At 33.7% G+C, this 20,080-nt stretch overlaps 1 protein-coding gene across 1 annotated transcript in view; it reads left to right on the top strand.

Moving 5' to 3' along the window:
- The window catches only part of LOC132555851 (alsin-like), a 50,263-nt gene that overhangs the window by 12,560 nt on the left and 17,623 nt on the right, over positions 1-20,080 (top strand). The window contains exons 2-13 of the mRNA XM_060220211.1: positions 9,462-9,706; positions 10,208-11,508; positions 11,873-12,278; positions 12,704-12,815; positions 14,108-14,204; positions 15,109-15,183; positions 15,632-15,744; positions 16,565-16,628; positions 16,986-17,157; positions 17,597-17,679; positions 18,150-18,322; positions 18,791-18,956. Of these exons, the coding sequence (XP_060076194.1) occupies positions 9,462-9,706; positions 10,208-11,508; positions 11,873-12,278; positions 12,704-12,815; positions 14,108-14,204; positions 15,109-15,183; positions 15,632-15,744; positions 16,565-16,628; positions 16,986-17,157; positions 17,597-17,679; positions 18,150-18,322; positions 18,791-18,956 (3,007 nt within the window). The remainder of the gene's footprint in view (positions 1-9,461; positions 9,707-10,207; positions 11,509-11,872; positions 12,279-12,703; positions 12,816-14,107; positions 14,205-15,108; positions 15,184-15,631; positions 15,745-16,564; positions 16,629-16,985; positions 17,158-17,596; positions 17,680-18,149; positions 18,323-18,790; positions 18,957-20,080) is intronic.

Raw genomic sequence — 20,080 nt, 5'->3', positions numbered from 1 at the left:
AAACAATAGACTATGGTGGACGTTGAGCATGATCAAAGAGAAAAGATGTTGCGCGCAAATTGTAAATAGATTTGGTAACAAGTTGTAGCCCAGCACTAAATGTGTTTTACGCGTATTGTCATATTATGCTTGGCAAAATCTCCTGTCAAAGAACTCAACTTAATAATTGTATAGGTCTGAGTGTGTTTACCTCTCTTTGATGGATGTAAATAATACCAATATATTGTAAGATATTTATGACAAAATGAAAGCATTTCTTTGCATTGAAAATTCTTAATTCCTAAGTAAACATGCAGACTTAATGGTGTAATATCTATATCGACACACATCCATATCATTTTCAACAGTATCCAACTTGAAGGATTTCTTCACTGACAAAACAATTGGAGTAAAGTGTCTTCCACAATGAAACAAATAGGACATGTTTTACATTTCAGTGTATGTATGAATGAATGGAATGTAAACTTATACTGCCTATTTTAAGGGTTTTACAAGAGAGTGATATATCTACTATCTACAATGTATATACACTGGTGCTTAAGTCTCCATCCCTAATTTGTTTGTAATATGGGAGTGTTTTGTTGGCGTGTTTTATCTGATTAAGTGTTATATCTCTCTATTCTTTACCTCAGATATATCTACCAGCAGTTTTATTTTGAAATTTAAGAATGTCAAAGTATTGTCAGTTTAATACTTTCAATTTTGATTTTTCGTTTTCATCATTTTTTTCTATTTGATGAAAAAATTCAGTAAACATTAAAATCACCTTTTGTACTACCAAAGAGCTTATCAAATTTAACCATGTATTAAAGTTATTTAGTAGATAAGAGTACTCGATATATAAAAGAAACAAAAAGGACTTTAAATGATAAGAATGACAATGCTGAAGAAAAGGACTCTATTACAGGATGTTAAAAATAACACATTGAACAAACCTGTTCTGTTATTTTTAGACCACATATAGCAGACTGAGGCTATAGACTGCATAAGAAAGGAAGTTTTATTTGTTGTTGAAGTTTATGTGAAGATTAAAGTAGATATTGCTTTATCTACAGTATGAATTATATGCCAGAGGAGAAATGTGTTTGCTTTCGTATAGTGTTATTACAATGTATGTAGATATTAATTTTTTTTGTCAATGTATAAGTATGAAGAATAAACCCATATTTTTCTTATAGAAGCCAGTATTTGTGCAGGTATATATACTGCATATCTGTGGGTTATTTGAATATGCAGTTTGAATTCAGTTTTTGGATTACCTGTGAATATATTTCTTTTACACCTCAGACTGTTTTATTATCATTACATATCTAATTTTTAAATTTAGAATGTAGGAGAAAAAAAAATTGCAAAAATAAATTTGTGTTTGAATCTTCATATACCGTTTTATATATCGGCACATTATTGATTATTTGAATAGGCTGCACAAATGCATTAATTTGAACAACTTCCTTTTTGGGTGCAAAGTTTAAAAATTTTATAGAATCCAAAAGTATTCAATAAAAAGCAAATAAAGGAGAATCTATACCACAGAATATTTAAGGAGGGTTATGCAAGCTTTTAGGTAGATAAATAAGCAACACTGTACTAGTGGATGAGGTGGGTGTGACGTTCAGTTGCGTCTAGTGCCAGATACATCAGGATAATATACTGTACCGTCCTGGTACCAGTAACACTAGGGGACTGTTACTCTGATGTAATGGGGCACATGAAAGGATCACATACATATGTCATATCTATACACACAGAATATAATGATGGAAACAGAAATGCAATGCAGTGCATTTTCTTTTTGTCATATCAATTTAATTAGCTAAAATGGCTTGTGAAATCATGACAAGAATTTTCACATTCACAAAAAAAAATTGGTTGGAATATGCAAGATTGTTTTTTTAGTATCAGAATATCAGATGGTGATTGGGGTAATTAGGAAAATCGCAGAAATGATGGATGTAGTTACAGCCTTTATTGTCTGTCTCAGAAATATTGATATTTTAGTCTCTCTGTCTACTTCAAATGAAAATGTTCTGGCCTTGAAGTGAAATAAAAATTCAATAATATGCATATAAGCTGTTTAATGCTTTTTTTTACATGATCTACTTAAAGTTTACTGTATATATCAATACTTTAAGCTGTAGTGACAGCATTGAATGCTACTCTTGCCAATGTGATGAATATTGAGTTTAGTCAACTTTCAGGTTTAGAAGGAAATTGTTAGGATGTTTATTCAATGATTTTTTGTTCTTATGCATATATTAATAACATTCATTCAAATGTGATATTATCTTATATAATTATGATATTAACAGAATTAAGATGTGTTGCAAACTTGGTATCTCCTTTGTGTGGAAGCTGTTTAGAATTGAGTAGTTCATGGTGACGTGTGTTACAATGTACATCCAGATGGGTATAAAAAAAGATAGATTTCTGTTTATAAATGTTTAACTTCTAATTAATTTTTAGAAATAATTGGTCTAAAACTCAAATTAATTTTTTAAAAAATGGAAAAATTCATGAAATCAAAATCTCTATACAAACATGATAATTAAAAGAGAATTATACAAATTTCAATCTAGACTTCGTAACAATGACTCACAAAAAGGTTTCCATCTATATATATATACAGGTACTGACTATTCAGCTTTTCCTTTGTCTGTGGTCTGTCATCTTTATCACAGTTTCGTGCAAAGTGTTGGATGGATTTTACTCAGATTTCAATCATAGGATCCTGTTTGTTCCTTGCTGTTCAATATTTGAACTGATCAAAAAAACAATATGGCTGACTGGTGGCCATATTGTAATTTGAATCTTTAGAAGTACCTTGCTATGCCTGTTTGATTTTTTAATTGATTGAAAAATGGCTTGGGGACAGGCAGCCATATTGTATTTTGAAAGTTAAAGTTTAGTGTCCTGCTCTGTCTATAGAAGTATTAGATGGATCATATGTCAGATATGATGAGCTTAATGAAAGGATTCTCTAGGTCCCTACAACTAGTTGTACATATTTGATTTTTGCAGAAATATGAAAGAAGTTGGAAAAAAAGAAACAATTAAGTAAATAAAGAATTGAACCAAGATAGTATGATATATAACGGACTCCAGTTCAAGGTCCCTGCTGTTATTCCTAACATTTTGTAGCATTGCTATTTAATGTTGCAGTGTTTATTCAAGTCTTGAAATTACATTTGTTGCTGAACACTGATTTGTTATGCAGGACTTTAATTAAATGCACAAAATCTGGACTTTAAAAAATCAATTAGCATATATTATATCAATTCTATGGTGTTATAAGTTCTGTTTTTGCTTAATATACATCTTAAGGTGTATTGTACAAGATAAATTCTCTCACCTTTCATCTCAGTTGAAGGTCAACTTGCATTAATAGGTATAACAATAGAGGCAGTTTAATTCAAATGTAATTCGTTAAGTTGTTGTGAGAGGAAATTTTTAATTTCCAAGGTTTACACTTATAGTTTCTGACAGAAAACTTTGATTAACACCTACAGTGTTGTGATTTATATGCGCAGCTCCTTCCAATGTCTCCTTCCTTTTGAGTTGTCTATAATTTTTTTCTACTTTTAATTTATCTTCACTCAAACATTGAATGATTATAGAAATTAAATCCGGTGAGTCTTTTAACATAAGTATATAAACCCATGTATATAGATTTTACGTGTGACTATGTATGACATATTCTACATAGTTTTACATCAATGGGCATACTTTCCTTTATGTATAGACTTTTGGTGGATTTTTAAAGCCAGTTTCAGTACATCAAGTATCCTTTCAAACAACAACCGTATCCCTATAATGTATAATCGTTGAGACTGAATAATACGGTTTTAAATACAGCAGTTAGAGTAGACTTTAAATGTCTGTATATTTAAAACAATTAGTGATAGCTTGTATTAAGTAATGTATATGTTGGAAGACAAGGTTAACTAGGTTCATATATAGAGTTTAGCTATCATGTATTCGCAAAGTTTTGTCAAATTTTGACTGGGAATTTGCTCGCAGTTTGAACATTACCACTGACTCTTCATCCTTGTAATAAAACTTGAAACTTGAATAGATATAGGCTGTTTCTACTTACTGTCAGTATCATGAAGTTTCTTGATTTGTTGCTGCCAGATATTGGCCATCCATGTCCATGTTTTCTCATCCATTTTGTTAAAACAGGATTTTCACAGCATTATCCCAGTATGACAAACTCGTGTGTTTCGGTCTGGACTAAAGTCCCACCGGCTGGTCACCCGACACTGTTTGGTGTTACCTGTGTCTAACCTCCACGGTTCACACCTATTACAGATGTGGAGTTACCTGTAATGTTACCTGTAATTACAGGTACGTATTAAACCCTAGAGTTCTTGAATTAAACAGTTCCAGTCAAGCGAAACGAGTCAATCCTGGCTTCCAATTCAGGGTTAGGAACACTCAACACATGGTACATAAATATCATGACTAACAGTAGGGTAGGCGAAGCATTGAAAAATACACATGAAATCTACCCGAGTTTTTCAGCTTTCCGCAAGTCTGATTTGAGGATCTCCTGGCAGTCACAGATTTTACCAAAGTTCAGACACTTTAAACCTATGACAGGTGAACATGTCTGTGATGTCACACAAAACGTGTGTCTGTGCGACCCGTGTGATAGCACCGGTATACAGCACGTACCACAAAAGGGAAATTTAATTCTCTTCTATTTGTTCAGCGGAGTGCAGCCCTCCAATCAATGGCCATACCTTTAGCATTGGGCACTCTATATACATTGAAGGCAAGCACGCTACGGTACGGAGTTTCGTCAACATGAACAATTAAAAAAATGAAGATTCTAAAACGGACACTTTGAATTAAGTAAAATACATTGAATTAGTATCAGGAAAAAAAAGTTTGGTCAAACAGGATTAAGTTTTTTTATCTTATGCTAATTTATTTTATACATATTAGCAGTATACCTGTTTTGAAAAGACCATGCACGATAAGTTCAATGCTAAGATGTTAAGCTGACAAGGCGACTAAGAAATGGGTTATAGCTAATTTGTTTCCTTATCTGAAATAGGTAATGTTATTGTCCCCGGGTAGTTTGGAATATTATCAGGTTCACTGGGGCGTAACTCCACAGAAGTAGTTGGTCATGCTCAGAAGGAATTAAACTTCTTGCAGACTATTTATCTCCGATCTAAAGAATGTCATGCTTGATGTACTCTGATTACCCCCAAGTTAACAAAATGGATTCAACTTACATGTTAATTTTACCTTGATCTTGGCAAGTCTATTCATAGTAAGGTGATATTTCAGAGAAATCTTCCACTTATTTTTAATTGATTTTCCTGCATGTCAATGAACCATTTACTTGAAAGTTTTCATAAACAAGTAAATAATGACACATGTGGACTAATTCAACTTTTAATAGATTAATGTTAATTGACTTGTCTCTACTTATCAAGTTTAACTTTACCAACATTTTGACATATGTGAATGGATTGCATCATACAATATGTTTGCCTATATAGTCTGTAAACGGTCACACCCTCGGCAACTAAACTGGCTGACTAATTCAGTCCAGTTTTATCTATTCATAAATGAATAAAAAAAACCATTATATATATAAACTGTGAGAAACCTTTGGTTCAAATTAGTTAATTGAATTCAAAATATATAATATTTTTACTATAGAGACTTGAGTGTACAATGTGTATTATCCAGTAAACTGCTAAATCAACAGGCAGATCACACTTTTTAAATACCTCTTATTCTCCATATAAATAAAGACTTTTTGTTTGCAATTTGTTTGTTTACTGGGTTTGTCTTATAAGCAGCTAACTGGTCAACCTTTAATAAAACTCAAACAGTTGTCTGTTACTTTATAAGATGAAATTTCAACTTGATATTTTATTTACAGGTAAATGTAGATATATATACTGTATATATCTTGGTAATTATTAACTTGCTGTAAAGAAAAAAAATAAAATAATAGTTCTGTTGATATAATACATTTTCATAATTGTGATTTATTCTCACGCTTAAATTAGAAAATTTTCAAATATTGTTATTTTTTTCTGTGAATATTTGGAAATTGATTTATATCAGGTACCCAGATAAACATATATTCCCCATCTCCCCCTCTGAACAAGGCTAAGGCTATCTACAGCTGAGATACATGGAGGTGACAATACTTCAGACATGATAAAAATACCTGTCCTTTAAAAAAACTTGAACTCCTGAATGAGGATATTGTTTGTTAACGAGTCTAACACATTTAAACAGTACAGGTAGACAATGAGAACTTATCACTGTGTTGAGTTGTGTAGATGTGTATCTATATAAGCAGTCTGGGAGATCGACGTTATAACTGCATTGTAAAGTAGTACTTGTTTATTAAACTTCAAAATTGAAATAAGGTTTGGATTAATGCCTTTTGCACTGGCCAGATCCATTGTCCCATCACAGCACCATTTTATGTGCGTATTTGACAAGTTGTCTGGTTGCTTGTGTTGGTTAACTTAAAAAAATCTGGTTTAAGCATCAGTTTTATGTTAAGAAGGTGTTGCAATAAGACAAACTTGTCCAATACAAGGACTGGATATACACATATTACCTGAAACAAGCAACGGGAGCTACAGACAGCCCCATGTTTTAGACAAATTGTAAATGTTTGTACCACTAATTTGGTGATCTGTCCATATTTTAAAATTATTTGTCTTGTTGCATGCAGCTCCAATCATTTTTTACAGGTTATATCTATAACCAGTCCTTGTTGTGGACAAATTTATCTTACTGAAGCACCCATTTGGTGTTTAAGGTGACCAGTCAGTGTTTTCTACAAGTTTGTCTTGTATAGCACCAATTTATTGTTTATGGTGACCAGTCAGTGTTTTCTACAAGTTTGTCTTGTATAGCACCAATTTATTGTTTATGGTGACCAGGCAGTGTTTTGGACAAGTTTGTCTTGTATAGCACCAATTTATTGTTTATGGTGACCAGTCAGTGTTTTGGACAAGTTTGTCTTGTATAGCACCAATTTATTGTTTATGGTGACCAGTCAGTGTTTTGGACAAGTTTGTCTTGTATAGCACCAATTTATTGTTCATGGTGACCAGTCAGTGTTTTGGACAAGTTTGTCTTGTATAGCACCAATTTATTGTTTATGGTGACCAGTCAGTGTTTTGGACAAATTTGTCTTGTATAGCACCAATTGATTGTTTATGGTGACCAGGCAGTGTTTTCTACAAGTTTATTAGGTCACATGAGACATAGTCTTATTTAACCTAATGTGATCGCCTTGTGCCCATAATCGTCCATTGTGCATTGTAAACAATTGACATTTTCAACTTCTTAATAATCAAACGACCCAGGATGCTGATATTGGCCTTGATATACTTTCAAGATCACAGGGATCAAATGTGTTTCAAACTTTAAACAACTATTAGCATGTTAGGATGAAGGGCTACCAATTTTGTTAAAATGAATGACCTTGACCCATTTTCAATGTAACAGGGATTAAATGTGTTGATTTTTTTAAACAACTTCTTTTCATTAACCAAAAGGCCCAGGGTGCTGATATTGGGCTGTAGCATGCTTAGAGGAAAGGCAACCAAGTTTATGTAAATAAATGGCCTTGACCCACTTTCAAGGTCAAAGGGGCCAAATATGCTAAACTACAACAACAAACAGTGTTATCAGTTCCTTTTGAAAATCAAACTTTCAACTATGAAACAAAAACTTTGTAAGTATGCATATATCAGTTTTGTTCTATCTTCCCCAATGCTGGGACTGATGGACAGGTTATAAAACTGTCCAAAGATCTGAAGACCTTAGGTGATCATTAAGGCCTATGGGTCTCTTGTCTTATTTTAGCACCAGTTTGTTGTTCAAAGTGACCATGTGGTGTTTTAGACAAGGTTGCCTTCTTGTAGCATCAATTTGTTGTTTAGAAGATGACCTGAGTCTGTGTTTAGGACAAGTTTGTCTTGTTGTAACACAAATTTGCTGTTTAGAAGATGACCTGAATCAGTGTTTTGTACACGTTGGTCTTGTTGCAGCACCAATTTGTTGTCTACAAAGATGATTTGTTGTTGTAAACTACAGTAAATATTTGTTTGCAACATATCTACCATATACATCCTACTGTAGGTTCCAACAGTTACATATGGAACATCAAGACAAACATTCGTTATTTTACTAACCAGCATTATTCATGGGTGGGCTTATTACCAGGCATGGGGTTATTTCTGGATTACTATTAGTTTATCCTGGTTTGCTGATCATCTAGTATATCATATGCAGTGCATAGTGATTTGTCTCATTCATGTCTTTGTATGTCATAATGGCTGGATAATATGCTCAATCAATTAGGTTAATGTGTTTAACAAGAAAGCCATTAATCTGAGAGAAAAAGGTTAGATATATATAATTTGCTATGTCATGAACAAATACATCACAGTCTGTGTTCACTGAATGTGAACAGTAACATCTACATTTATTTAGTATGTATATATGTGAATTCAACCCATATTCTTCAGACTATGTACCTAGACAAATGTCCTTAGATGATTAGAATAAAGCAATGATCATCCTCAATGTTACCTGTATTTCCTGTTTATATTAACATATTACAAATGTGTATACTCCAGCCGCATGTAATATTTTAAAGAATGTACGGTGTGTGCATTAGTGTAATATTCAAATGTGAGAACGACATATCACTACAGGGTAGATTGAAATCTCGTCCCTTGTATGTACATTCTGTATATAACCATCAATCTTATTACACAACTCTCTGGTAATTTTCACTCTTACCTGCAAATTTATAAACTGTGACATGTTACGATTTCATGATACGGAGAGTCTTGCATATACTTCAGAACCTGAAACTGTTTCCAGTTTGGACAGTGATTGTGACAGTTTATCAGAATAGTGGGTATTTTTGCTTATATTTAATTTCAGTTATATGTATTTATTGTATACATGTACATCAGTATAAAATTAGTGATCACACTTATCTTCGTCAATTTGTATAACTTCAAACTCGGCAGCTTCAGATGAAGATCTGAGGTTTGTGGTTTGCTTCGTACCCAGGATGGCTAATATACTTTGAGATGAGAAACTGATCAGTCTTTTGCATGGCGCTTAAGCCCAATTGCTTTGGACAGCATGCAGAAGACCTCTCACATTGTGTTCAGTGAGGTGACAAATGGCTGCTGCAAGGAACTCATGCCTCCAAATGAATACTTTGAATAGGCTTGGATGACAAGATAAGCAAATGTTTCCAAGATGGTTAGAACATTAGACCTGTTAAATGGATGCTGAAGTTGATGGCTAAATAACTTACATTTGGTGGTGATATTTCTGATTGAATAAGATAAAAAAAAAACACTGTGATATCTCCTTTACCATACAAAATAAATATCTATATTTGTGTTTTGTTATGTTTCATGTCATTTTATATTCTATCTTTGCAGTGAAGAAGAAAAAGATGGAATTCTGAGTGTCTGGCAAGGTTACCAAGGAAATGTAGAATTGGTGTCCTTTCCAGTACTATCCAGGAAGCAGATCAAGAGAGTTGCATTAGGGGGAGACCACTCTGTATTTCTGACTTGTGATCAGGAAGTGTTCTCCTGTGGGAAGAACAACTATGGGCAGCTTGGTATCGGGGAGTTGGATACAGAGTATGCCTTTGATCCTGTGCTAGTAACAGCTCTGGATGGTGAGTCTAAAGTTCAAGAGGATTAGTCTAATCTAAAAGACTAACAAGCAGATTCTGTCTTTTCCAGAAAAACTGGTTGTTGATCCTAATCAGTGTCAAAAGCAATAGAACAACCAGATTTTTTTACCAGTCTGTAGTGTTACTGTATTTATTTGAAAAGAAACTGTGTGGGTAGGGGTGTTATTTGTGGGGAGGGGGTTATTTGTGGGGAACGGGTTATTTATAGATAGATACAGTAAATGTAATGGAGCTTATAAGTAGTGTATCGTTTTTCATTTGTCCGTCTTGATCCACTCATATTTGGATTAAATGTGTAAAAATCTATTCTTCTAAATTATGATAAAACAGGATTTATATTGAAGATTCATATAGTCCACTTGGAATCTACTGAAAAGCAAAGTTCATGTATTAAGCATCAGAATCCTTATTACAAAAAATAGTGGTTTGCTTTCAATGTGACACTGATTTCTAATTTCTTACTTGAACTTTGGTAATTTGTAGGTTGTGATGTGGTGGAGGTTGCATGCGGATCCAACCATTGTGCTGTTGTTACAAAGAATGGTCTTTGTCTTTGTTGGGGAGAATCAAAACATGGACAGTGTGGTCTTCAACAAGACAGAGTTATCTCCCCTCATCAGATTGTCATCCAACAGGTGTCAGGTAACATTTGTGAACATGGAGTTCAAGCTGAAGCTAATACAGTTCGACTTACAAGTGTGGCATGTGGTTCCACTCATACTCTGGGACTGTCAGTCAATTCAGAATTGTGGGTATGGGGAAGTGGGCCAGGGATAGGAATAGAGGGCACCACTGGTGCCTCTCCGCCAACTCAGATAGAGGCTATGTTGGGGAAAAAGGTCATCAGTATCTGTTGTGGTGACAGTCACTGTATAGTGTTGGCAGAGAAGGGTGTTACCACTGAAAGTGACAGAGAAAAACGACAAAGTACTTCTTCAAATGTTGAACTGAAGGCACATAAGTTTTATCCTTCAACTTGTGCAAAATGTCAGGCTGAGATCTATACCTATATGGACACCAGTGATACATGCATAATAAGTAATGAACACAGCTGTGAACATTCCCAGCCAATGCCAGTGGATTTAACAGGGGAAAGTACTACAAATAACCAATCAGCAGACAGGTTACATCAAAGCGTACCACATGCACCAACAGATGCTGAGGACCGAAAGGACCACGAGGAAGATGTCAACAAAAAAAGTGAAATTGAAAGTGCTGATTTGATTCCACAAAAGGCAGGAAAAGAAGATTCTTGCAAGGAACAAGAAAAAATGGATGAAAGTAAAGTGATTGAAAGTAAAGAACCCTCCACAGGTGATCCTGATATTGGTAGTGATGTTATTGTTCCAAGTGGTAAAGGGGAAGATACACAGCAGACAGGAAGTGGTCAACTGACGTGTGATCTGGAGGTCAAGAGTGACCAGGTTGCTAACAATGGCTCAAAACCAATAAGCAGTGATCTATTACATCAGGTTTCTAAAACTTCCAGTGTTGTTCCTGATGACGAAAAATCCACTGAAGAGAGCATTCAGGAAAAAGGATCATCCTTAACTGTTGAACAGATTGAGGACAAACAAAGCAGTACCACAGTTGTAGGTAGGTCCACAAGTTTTATGGATGGGAATGAGGCTCTTGAGTTCCTGTCAAAACAATACGAGGATAAGGACCTCGCAGAAATACGTCCTAAGACTGTTGAGCAGCGATCAACACTTGGTCATCTTTGGTCAGCTTTGCCGTCCAGTCCTAATAAGGTACTGATGCAGATGTCTGCAGTACAGCAACAGGTTAGTGACCTATATAGCCAGAAAGTTTAATTAGAAAAACAGATATTCTAATAACCTGTAAGAATTTCACAAATTAGTCATTATCATTTTTACAAAGGGGAACTAGAGATTCATTGGATGTAATGGAGTGATACTGATACCTTAGCAACCTTATAAATGTTTATTATATGCAATTATTTGATTTACCCTCTTCATTCACCATTAAAGCCTTGCTTTGTAGGATAAGTTCATCAATTTCCACTTCAGTTCTGTACCTTATTTCAATTTCCTTTAAGAAAACTCCCCCTTCCCCCTTTTATTAAATTAATTAATTATTAATTAATTATGATTTTATTTAATTAATTAATTATGTTTTACTTTTCAGGTGTCATCCATGACCAGCAAGGCCATTTCGTCTGTAACGGACAAACTGCCATTTACTTCCCTTCAATCCAATAAGGATCCAGTTACCTGGGACCTTGGAAATGTCCCAATGGAAGCTGAGGTAGAAAACCATGTGGAAGATGGACATGATATGTCCGAGTCCAACAGTTCCTTGGATGAGCAGAGTATGTCCACACCAAGTGGAGACGATGATCAGGTGTCTGAAAATGCCTCGCCCCAGATGGCAGAGTCAAGTTTTATAGAAAGGATTAATGAGCATACTCCTCTGGTTGATTCTAGTATTGAAGATTTACGAGATGGGGAGACAACTTCAGAAAGAAAGTCACTGTCTGTCCGAACTTTACAAGTCAAGGAGGAACAACTGAACAGGAGAGCATCTGTCCTCGGTATACCATAACGAGTTTAATTCATATTTATCAATTTTGAAAGACTTGTATACTTTAAAAATGTCTCTTGAAGCTTTCGCATTTGTAGAAAACGATAATATAAGTACTAAGATTTATATATTCTTTTGTTGCTATCTTCCATATCTAAAAATAGTTTCAATCTGAGGTGATAAAAAATCTCACTATATACTGAATTCATTTTAAAAGCGAATAAAATGTGTCACAAGTTACATATATTCTTTCACCTTGTCATACTCACTTAAATAAAATGTTTGCTTATAGATTTTCATGTAAAAAGTAAAAGTGTATGAAATCAAATTTTTTTCTTTGTTTGTTTTAAAAATTTTATTTAAATATTTTACTCAAAAATGGGAACTTGATATTGGGTGTTGCATGTTTTATGAATAACATATTGAATATTTCAGGTTCCAAGCCAGACCTTGTTGCGCCTACAAAAGACGTAATTCTGGATACAGAAGTTTGGTCCTGGGGACGGAACTTTAGGGGCCAGTTAGGGACAGGAGATTCTATAGACAGGTATTAATAACTACATGTGTTTCTTGAGAACATTGGGCAAGATTAAGTCATCTTCTTACAAGCTAATATTACTGATTAATGGATCAATGATAGTGATGGACAGATAGTCGAAAAACAATGTGAAATTAATTAAGGACATGAAACAACTTAATCAAGACATCACTATACTCTATCGGCTATTAATAGAACATTGTATGTACTCTAGGAGGTCATGTGACTCAGGGGTCATGTACCTTAATGGTAGAACTGTATTGTGCTTAGAATAGAAGTTCTTGTAACACAACCAGTAAAAGATTAGAGTGTGAAGTTTTGATAACTACATGGGAACCTTCATCAGACAAATGACTAGTGTGGAGCGTACAAGCACTGACGTATGTAGTGTATGAGATGGTGCAGAATCGACCAACTTTTATGGCTGTACTATAATCCTGTGTACACTTAAGTCGAAAATAGTGTGACAAGATGGTAAACAGATTATAGACCAAAAAGTACTCAAAAAAAATGTGTGCTGTCAAGCCCATCAACGGGTGAAACCATTCTACAGATACGAAATGAAATATGAACCTACTCTGAATGAGTTGTGAATGATCAAAGATACAGGATAGAAAATACTCTAGATCTCAAGGAATATATCAGAAATGTAGGGATCCTTCAGTTAAGTTGACTTTTAAGGCTAATTCACAACTTACAGGCTTAAAAAGCTTTTATCAGTAGTATTTCATTAATATAAAATACAAATACTAGTTTAGTATGTAACAGATTCAAAACTTCTAAATAAACAGCGATTTAAAAAATTCAGTGCAAGGAACTGAAACGTTTCTGCTATCAACTTATGTAACTGATTATATCATTGATTAGAAATGTATTATTTGTGTTCAGTTATTGATTATGAGACTGAAACTGATTCCTATCAATATACAATTTTATGTAACAGTAGGAACATGTGTCAGGTACTTGATGAGGTATATGTTTAAACTTGATTTATAGATATAATCATTTCTATAGTTAATGCTACAAAAACTGTCTTTACAACAGTAACAATGTGATATAGGTGAACATAAAAATTAGGTGGTCAGGTGTCGTAGTGGTAACACACTCAACTTTCACCAAGGTGTCAGGTGTGAACCACTAAACCCTAATTGTTTCTATCATATATTCTTTTCAAATTTCAGATTTTGATAGTTGATTGATTTAGATATTTAGGAAATGTGTCAGAAACAAATTTATTTTCGATAATCAGAAATATATTCTTTTTTTGACCAATAATGTGTTTGATACTTGGGAACTTGTAGAAGCAAGCCATGTTTGGTCAAGCTACTGAATGGGAAACAAGTTGTCAAGATTGTTGCTGGATCCCAGCATTCTTTAGCACTTACAGCAGATTCTCAGGCAAGTTTCCATCTTATAGAGACATTCTACAACTCTTGTGGTATGTATGTATATAACATTCAATGCCTGTTAGCTTTTCAAATTTAAACTTCATCAAGAAATTGTAACTGTTAGACATTGTGTATTTTTCCCATTGTGGTATTCTATAAATAATTTTAAAGGATTGCTCTTGTTGAATATAATTTGATTTAAAAGAATTGAAAAAATAAAGGGAAAAAAAAACAAAAAACAACTCATAGATATAAAAGTTCTGCTGTTTTACATCTGTTTATGATAGTTGATTGACGGGGTGCTTGTTACATTATAAGAATGCTTTGTCCACACATAGTTGACTTGTCAACAATCTGTTAATTGAAACACAAAAGTATCCACTCCATTAAAATCCCAGTAAGTAACGGATGTTTTATTTTGAATGTATTAAAGGAGGTATGCAATAGTTCCTCTAATCAAAGACCAGAAGAGTTTTTATTTAAGAATCTGATGCTGTATATCCATGGTTCTGTCCCTTGTCTGTCCGTCCGTCTTTCTGTCCTCATCACAGTAATGCAAGTTCAAGTAGACCAATCAAAACCATATACTGCTTCTTTGTCAGGAGTGTCTGTTAAGCATTGTATTGGGGGGTCAAATGTCAAGGTTTACTGCTAAATGCCTATAGAATATTGGTGTTGATCACATGCTCTGTACAACGATGAAATTCCTTAGTGGACCATTAAAACTCAGACTTCACACACTGCTTTCTTATTGATACTTCATGCTTGCAATTACTTTCGGGGTCAAAAGGTCAAACATCAAAATCATTTAAAAGTCATTGGATCTTTAGATAAAAATAGGTTCCTGCCTGATAAATTCAATTCTAGAGGAAGAAATAAACTCAAACAAAAATTCACACTGTTTTATTTTGTAGGTTTACAGTTGGGGATCCAATGTTTCTAAACAGCTTGGCCACAGTGAGGAAAGCTCAAAACCGACTAAACTCAAGGTACATTGTATATTGTATATTGGTGTTATCACAGGTGGGTTGTACAATGTCCGATCTTACTTTTAATTCATATCTTTTTTGTTTGATTTAAAGTTTTTTTTCTTTAGGTACTTGAACGTACATTTGAAATAGAATTCTAGAAATATTTCAGCTGCAATTTTTACAAATTTTCAGAATTATAGATTCTGTTCATACAACACATAAAGAATAAATTGTAAAAAATATTTAACATTTCATGTACAAGTGTCAAGGTTGATTTTCTGGGAGCAAATTTGTGTTTGTAATAAATTTTCTCTAATTATTAATCACACCAGTGTAAGAAATAAAAAAGTAGTGAACATACACATCTTCAAGTCTTCAAAAAAAAAAAAAAATTTCAAAAAACAGAGATATAACCCTTTAATGACTCTTTATGTTTTATGATTATTTTGGTCATTGTGTGTGATAGATAATGTCTGGCTGTCATATCTGGGACATAGCTGCTGGGGAGTGTTTCTCTGTATTTCTCATGGACAGGTCAGGATTCCAGCCAGAAGTCCACTATGTTGGAAAACACCCTTGGTATGTATTCTTCAATCTTCGGTGGTGCTGACCAATAGTAAAATGATAAATAAAAGCTTTAAACAGTTAACACTGATAGAAATGCAGCATCATAGTCAATCACACAATAAAACTTGTAATGTTTTTGGATATAATCATCTGAGTATGAAGATCTGTAGATAAGGTGGCTTGAAAGTGGGATAAAATCCAGCATAAATGAAAAAAGCAGACCAGTACATGTATATTCTTCACTACACACTGACTTATGGCTGTTTGTTCCTGACTTAACACAAAATAGTGATAAGGAAGTTGTTAAATCACATAAATTGTTGTAGAAAGTTTTGTAACATTTAATTCAATTATAAAATTCAACATTCTTCTTTACTTTATGATAAACTTTAAAAACAAATTTTTTGGGAATAATCACCCAGATACCTTTCGCATTTTTTGCGTATTTCTATTTTTATGATTTCATTTTCTCAGAAAGAAAGGCTCCTTAAGAAGTATTTGAATACTTCAGAATAGACATAGCTTACATATATACCAATGTAGATGCTAACTGGAGATCTTACAGACCAGTCATACTAACATAGATTATTTACATACTAGTATATATATATTATCAAATAGAAATATTCAGGATTAAGAAGGGTTCAGCAATATAAAGGTATGTTAGATGCATTAATTATCCATTAACAATAACAAGAATAAAACGTGCAACGTTTTTGTGATTCTGATTTTTTGCAATTTTGAAACAATCGCTAAATCCGCAAAAAATAGATTTGGATGAAATATTCCCAATATTCAATATTTTTATTCAGCTATGCTTTCTTTGTTACAGTCAGGATGTGTTTGTGCCAATTTACAAAACAGACAGGCTAGTATCACTCAGTTTTCTCAAACAGGTAAATAATGTACAGATGCAAAATGATAAAAATAGAAAAACAAATAAGTAAACACCATTTAAGTGTTCAATAACAGAATATTCCTCTTGATTATTAATTGAATGATAGGTATCGTATTAGTAAGAATTATTTTCATGTTATTAATTTTCATAAAATCATGTTTTCTAATTCTGAAGATTGAAAAGAAAATCTATTTTGGTTTGAAAAGAAAACATATCCAGTTTCATTTAACATGAAATGTAGACAACAAAACTGCAATTAAAATGGAAAAAAAAATTAAATTTGAACATTTTCCAATCTTTCAGCATATTTTAAAAAGCAGAATTTTGCATTTGGTTGATTTGTTTTCTTTGAAAGGCGGGTTGGATTCGTGCCCTATCTGCAGGGGGAGATAACTGTGCTTGTCTTTCCTGTTGGAGCTTTTCCGGACATATTGGTTCTGTGTTTGAACTTCTGTCACAAGAACGAAGATTTTTCCATCATCTGTCACGCATAAGAAAACTTGTAGTTAACATCCTTCAACGTCACAGTAAGTACAGAATTTGCCTTAAAGGTCACTTTCTGTAAGTCATTCCCATATGTTAAACACCTGTCTATAAAGTCTATATCTTTATAACAAGTACCTGTCTATAAAGACCAATTCTTTGTATCAGATACCTGTTTATAAAGGTCACCTCTATGAAACAAATACCTGGCTATTTAGACCACTTGTTTTGGTTCCAAATGCGATGCAATTTATACAAAGCCCACCTGCCTGTATAGGCCATTTTTATTGCTTCATTCAGTGATCTTTACAGATATGTTGCAGTCTAGCTGCTTGTTTGTGAAAAAATAGTATTTAACAATTAAAAAATTTCTGCCTTCAGAAAAATGAAAAAATTCAGTCATTTAATAAAACATACAGTCATATTGAAAAATTCATTATTTTTTTATCATCATGACTTCTAAATGATTTTTAATTATTCCAGCATTTTACACCACCTTGGATGTCTATCCATACAAGTCAACATTACAAAACCTGCTGTCATCATTCCTCAAACTACACCAACAGGTATTCAATACTGTCCTAAGTGTCGCAAATCATTTTCGTCTCAGTTTTGAAATTTCGACCTTGTTGTAAGATTTGTGTATTTGGTGTGTAGTATTGCTTATTTAGGTTGTAGTGTTCAGGTTTTTGTTTTGCAGATTGATAGATAAGATAGAGTTATTTGTGTGTATAAAGACATGTTTAGACAGAAGGCTTACCTCCCTTCTCTCTGTCGGCGTATAGATCAGACAATTACCTTGGGTATTACCTGGAATGACTGGAGGGAACTAAACTGGTTAGATGGTTTAGTAATGAGTATTGATAAGTAAATGAATATGTGAACTGATTTGGTACAAGTCAGGGAAGATGTATATTTCATAAGGGGGAGGGGGGAGGGTATTTTATGCATACAATGTCCATCTGAATGCATATTTTATCGGGATGGAAAAATAATTCTAAAAAAAAAAACAAAAACAAAAAATTTCCTGTTTTAGGTTGGACAGTGCTATGTGGAAATGAACCAGATGGTCAGAGATGGTGAAAATGTATTAAATTCATCATTTTTTCGTAACTTTGGAAACCTGGCAGATGATGTGAAACGTTACACAATTGCATTTGGTGACATGCTTGGAATTAGTGGGTTTGAATACTGTGGGAAAACAGGCAGGTAAGACATCCTCAGTCTTTCTATGCTGGCAATGAATTTTTTAGAATTTGAAATTTAATTTTATTTCTAGATTCAAAATCATCAATTAATTTTGATATCGAATATGTATCAACAAACTTGATTATATCAATGATATGTAATATATTCAGCTACAAATTGTACCATCATTTCACCCATATATACATTGGTGTTATGTATTACAATTTAAACTGCTTTTCTTGCCATCGTATGTTAAAGTAAAGCAAAGTTTGTCATTATGATAACTTCCTCCTGTCTCACTGAGTATGTTGTGTTACTGATATGTAAAAACCTTTTACAGTACGTTCTTCAAATCATTGCTGACATGCATTCTTCTACCACAATTTTAGCTCATCTGGCCCAAAAGGCCAATTTGATGACATATGCAGGCCCCTTGGGCCACTTTTTATTTTAGAGAATCACTGATTTATATTTATTTTCCTTCCACAGTGCTTTCTTTGAGACCATAGTTAAAGTGTTCACACTGATATTGGAGGAGAAAAAAGTTGAGAAAGCTCAGTTTGGTAGCTTATTCCGAAAGCTAATGGCTGCTCCTCTGCAACACATCAAAGAGTACAGTAGAATGGCTGACAAACTAGCAGGCAATTATCAAAGTGTAAGTGTTAAGGAGGTCCATACTTAATTCATTTGTCTTTACCTTCTTTTTCCAAAGAGCTGTAATACCATATACCCTTAAAATGGCTTATAATAAAGATATCCCTAGATTGATTATTGTCAAATTTATTAGCTTTTTAGGTCACCTGAGACAAAGTGTCACGGTGACCTATTGCGATCACTTTCATCAGGCATCGTGTGTCAGTAAATCAATTTAACATTTTCGACTTCTTCTCAAAAACTCTGATCCGATTTCAATGAAATTTTGCAGAAACCTTTCCTTGCCTTAGGTGAACAAACATTGTGAGTTATATAGTCCGCACCCCACAGGGGTCTGAGGGGCGAAGCCAAAAGGAGTTAAATTGACTCGGATTTAAAAAATCTTCTCAACACCCAGATATGGTAGAATTAAATGCTTTTCTGGGATGGAAGTATCTTAAGGTGCTTTACCAAAGCTGTGAATTTTATGGCCCCAGTGTCTCGCATTTCCCTTTGGGGAGAGGGTAAATGTTATTAAAGTGTATATTGGAAAACTAGATTTTTGAGCATAATTTGTATAATTTTCATTAGAAATATTTCAAACTTGGTTAGAATAATGAGTAGTATGATGGTTTGATGGTTTGCCCATATTGATCCTGGCTGACCCCAAACGGGCTGATGGGTGGGGCCAAAAGGGGTCAGATGGACTTAGATTTCAAAAATCGTCTTCTCAACACCCAGATATGATAGATTCAAAAGGTCTTCATGGATGGAAGCATCTTAAGGTGCTTTACAAAAACTGTGAATTTCATGGGGAGGAGGGTAAATTTTACTATAGTGTATAAAGGAAAACTAGTTTTTTTGAGCATAATTTGTTGGATTTCCATTGGAAATATTACACCAAATAAATGCCAGAAACCCAGTGAGGCATTAATTAACGTAAAATTCCAAGTAAGACCAGCTACAAACATCCCAGGTCCATCAACAAAATGAAAGAACATGGAGCCTTAGAAAGACCCTATGAACATCTTCAGAGAAGACGTTTTGCTGAAAGATGACTCATCCTCAGGCAGTACATTAGTCAAGAGCTACAGTATTATTGATTTACCAGAAGAACTTATAGATTTCAAGAATTTAGAATATAAA

Source organism: Ylistrum balloti, unplaced genomic scaffold (genome assembly GCF_031769215.1).
Source record: "Ylistrum balloti isolate Yb309-2 unplaced genomic scaffold, AGI_CSIRO_Ybal_v1 Utg370520, whole genome shotgun sequence".
Classification (NCBI taxonomy): domain Eukaryota; kingdom Metazoa; phylum Mollusca; class Bivalvia; order Pectinida; family Pectinidae; genus Ylistrum; species Ylistrum balloti.
This window is presented reverse-complemented; position numbering and strand designations above follow the sequence as displayed.